The sequence below is a fragment of the Chaetura pelagica genome, unplaced genomic scaffold (assembly GCF_000747805.2).
Source record: "Chaetura pelagica isolate M959 unplaced genomic scaffold, ChaPel_1.0 scaffold1773, whole genome shotgun sequence".
In the NCBI taxonomy this organism is placed as follows: Eukaryota; Metazoa; Chordata; class Aves; order Apodiformes; family Apodidae; genus Chaetura; species Chaetura pelagica.
Window position 1 is genome coordinate 7788 of NW_009952681.1, and position 1922 is coordinate 9709.

General features: G+C 67.5%; 1 protein-coding gene across 1 annotated transcript in view; it reads right to left on the reverse strand.

Moving 5' to 3' along the window:
• Window positions 1-208, reverse strand: part of MRPL10 (mitochondrial ribosomal protein L10) — a 3281-nt gene extending 3073 nt beyond the window's left edge. Inside the window, exon 1 of the mRNA XM_009993764.1 lies at window positions 32-208. Within this exon, the coding sequence (XP_009992066.1) occupies window positions 32-208 (177 nt within the window). The remainder of the gene's footprint in view (window positions 1-31) is intronic.
• Between the last annotated feature and the right edge of the window lie 1714 nt (window positions 209-1922).

Sequence of the window (1922 nt, forward strand, 5' to 3'; positions counted from 1 at the left end):
GGGCGGCTTCCCCTCCGTTGCGTAAACGGGCCGCGCTGGGCCCGCGGCCCCCGCCCGCCCTGCGGTCGCGCTGCTGGCGGGGGGGGGCCCGGGGGCGCGGGCCCGACGCCCGCCCCGGGGGAGGGCAGCCCTGCCGCAGCCCCCGGAGGGGCCGGTCCCGGGAGGGTCTCTCACCCCGGCGCCAGGTCCCGCCGCTCCGCGCCGCCATCTCCGCGGGAGCGCAAAGCCCTCTGGGAAGGCGGAGGACCCGCCGCGCGCATGCGCCGAGCGGGACAGGCCCCTTCCGGCGTCCCCCGTCTCCTAGCAACCGGCACGCTGAGGCCTGCGCGGCCGCCGGGGCCCAGCGACCCTCCCCAGCCTCGCCACGGGGGCCTCTGTGCCCCCTCTACCGGTGACCCGCGTCCCCATGATCCCTCCAGGCCCTGGGATCCCTCTGCCCCATCTGGGGGTCCCAGCGCTGGTCCCGCCCAGCTCAGCCGCCCGGTCCCTCCAACACCCCTCGGCCCACAGGTTCCTTCCCCCCATTGTCCCGAAGGAATTCCCCTTGCAGAGAGCAGCGGGGCCAGCCCAGCCCTCCCGACACACCCACCCAAAGGCCCAAGAGTGGAACAAGGACCCAGGCCACCTCCTGGTCATGGCCGGGCACAGGGAGACCCTGCCTGGGGGTGAGTGAGCCATTGTGAGCTCGCCGAGGGGTCACCCTGGGGGGCTCAGGGGGCTGGACCCCGTGTCCTGGGCCCCATCACTCTGAATTTCCCACAGGCAGGGAGCAGAAGCCCCCTGAGGTGACCTTCAGCAACAGCCTCCTGGTCAGGGGGAACCTGCCCCAGCTGGTGGAGCCCCCACACCCAGAGAGCCGGTGAGGGTCCACCCTGAGCCCCCCTTCACCACGCAGGCTGGCAAGGCGGGGTCTCTGGGCACAGAGGACACTCCCAGCACCCCCTTTTCCTCCAGATCCACGGAGCTGGTGTCCAGCTCCACCACCTGCTCGGAGCAGGGGAACATCAGTGCTGGCGGGAGGCCCCAGATCCTGCCGGAGATCCACAGCCTCTACCTGCAGCAGGTAAAGCAGGAGGGCAGGTGAAGGGCTGGTGGAGATCAGTCCTGGTCCTGCGGGACCCCAAACACCCCCAGTTCTGCCCCAGTTTTGCCTCCCTGCCTGGCCAGAGGGCCTGGTAGCTGCCCCCTCCCATGCCAGTGCTTCCATTGGAATTCGAGCAAGGATCCAGGGTCAGCCCATCCATGTTTTCCAAACCCACAGGAAGAGCTTTAGGGTCTTCCTGAACCCTCCCCTTGCCCTCTCCATAAAGCTCCAAGGGCACCACGTTGTCCCTGTGAGGTTGGAGTCATTCCCGAGTGCTCCCAAGGTCTGATTATTTCTTCTCCCCTCTTTATTTTCCCTTCCAGAACCAAATTGAGAAGATTGAGAACCTGGGCTGCTTCCCCAACCTACGGTACAGGCAGGAGAGGGTTTTCCATGCTTAGAGGAGAGCAGAGCTCCCTCCTTCCCTGGGGAGAAGCCAGGGGGGTTCCTGCTGCTGCTGGCTCTGACCTGGGGGGGCTCTGGTGTCCCCCCAGCTCACACCACTGCCCTCCCCGTGTCCTGCAGGTTCCTCTGCCTGGCTGGGAACCGCATCCGCAGGGTGGAGAACCTGCAGCCCCTGCAGCACCTGCAGGTCCTGGATCTGTCCCACAACCTGATCCAGACACTGGATCCAGGTGGGAGGTGGGAACGGGGCTGGATGGGGTCGGGGGCTGCCCAAGAGGTGCCTCGGGAACACCAGGGGCCTGGATCTGCCAGGGCTTCTGGCCCCTCAGGTCCCAGACAGATCCCCAGGGATCACCAGGGAACAGTGAGGGGCTGGGAAAGGGGAAATCCCCCTGTTCTCCCTGTTCCCAGCCTCCCTGCCTCAGTTTCCCCT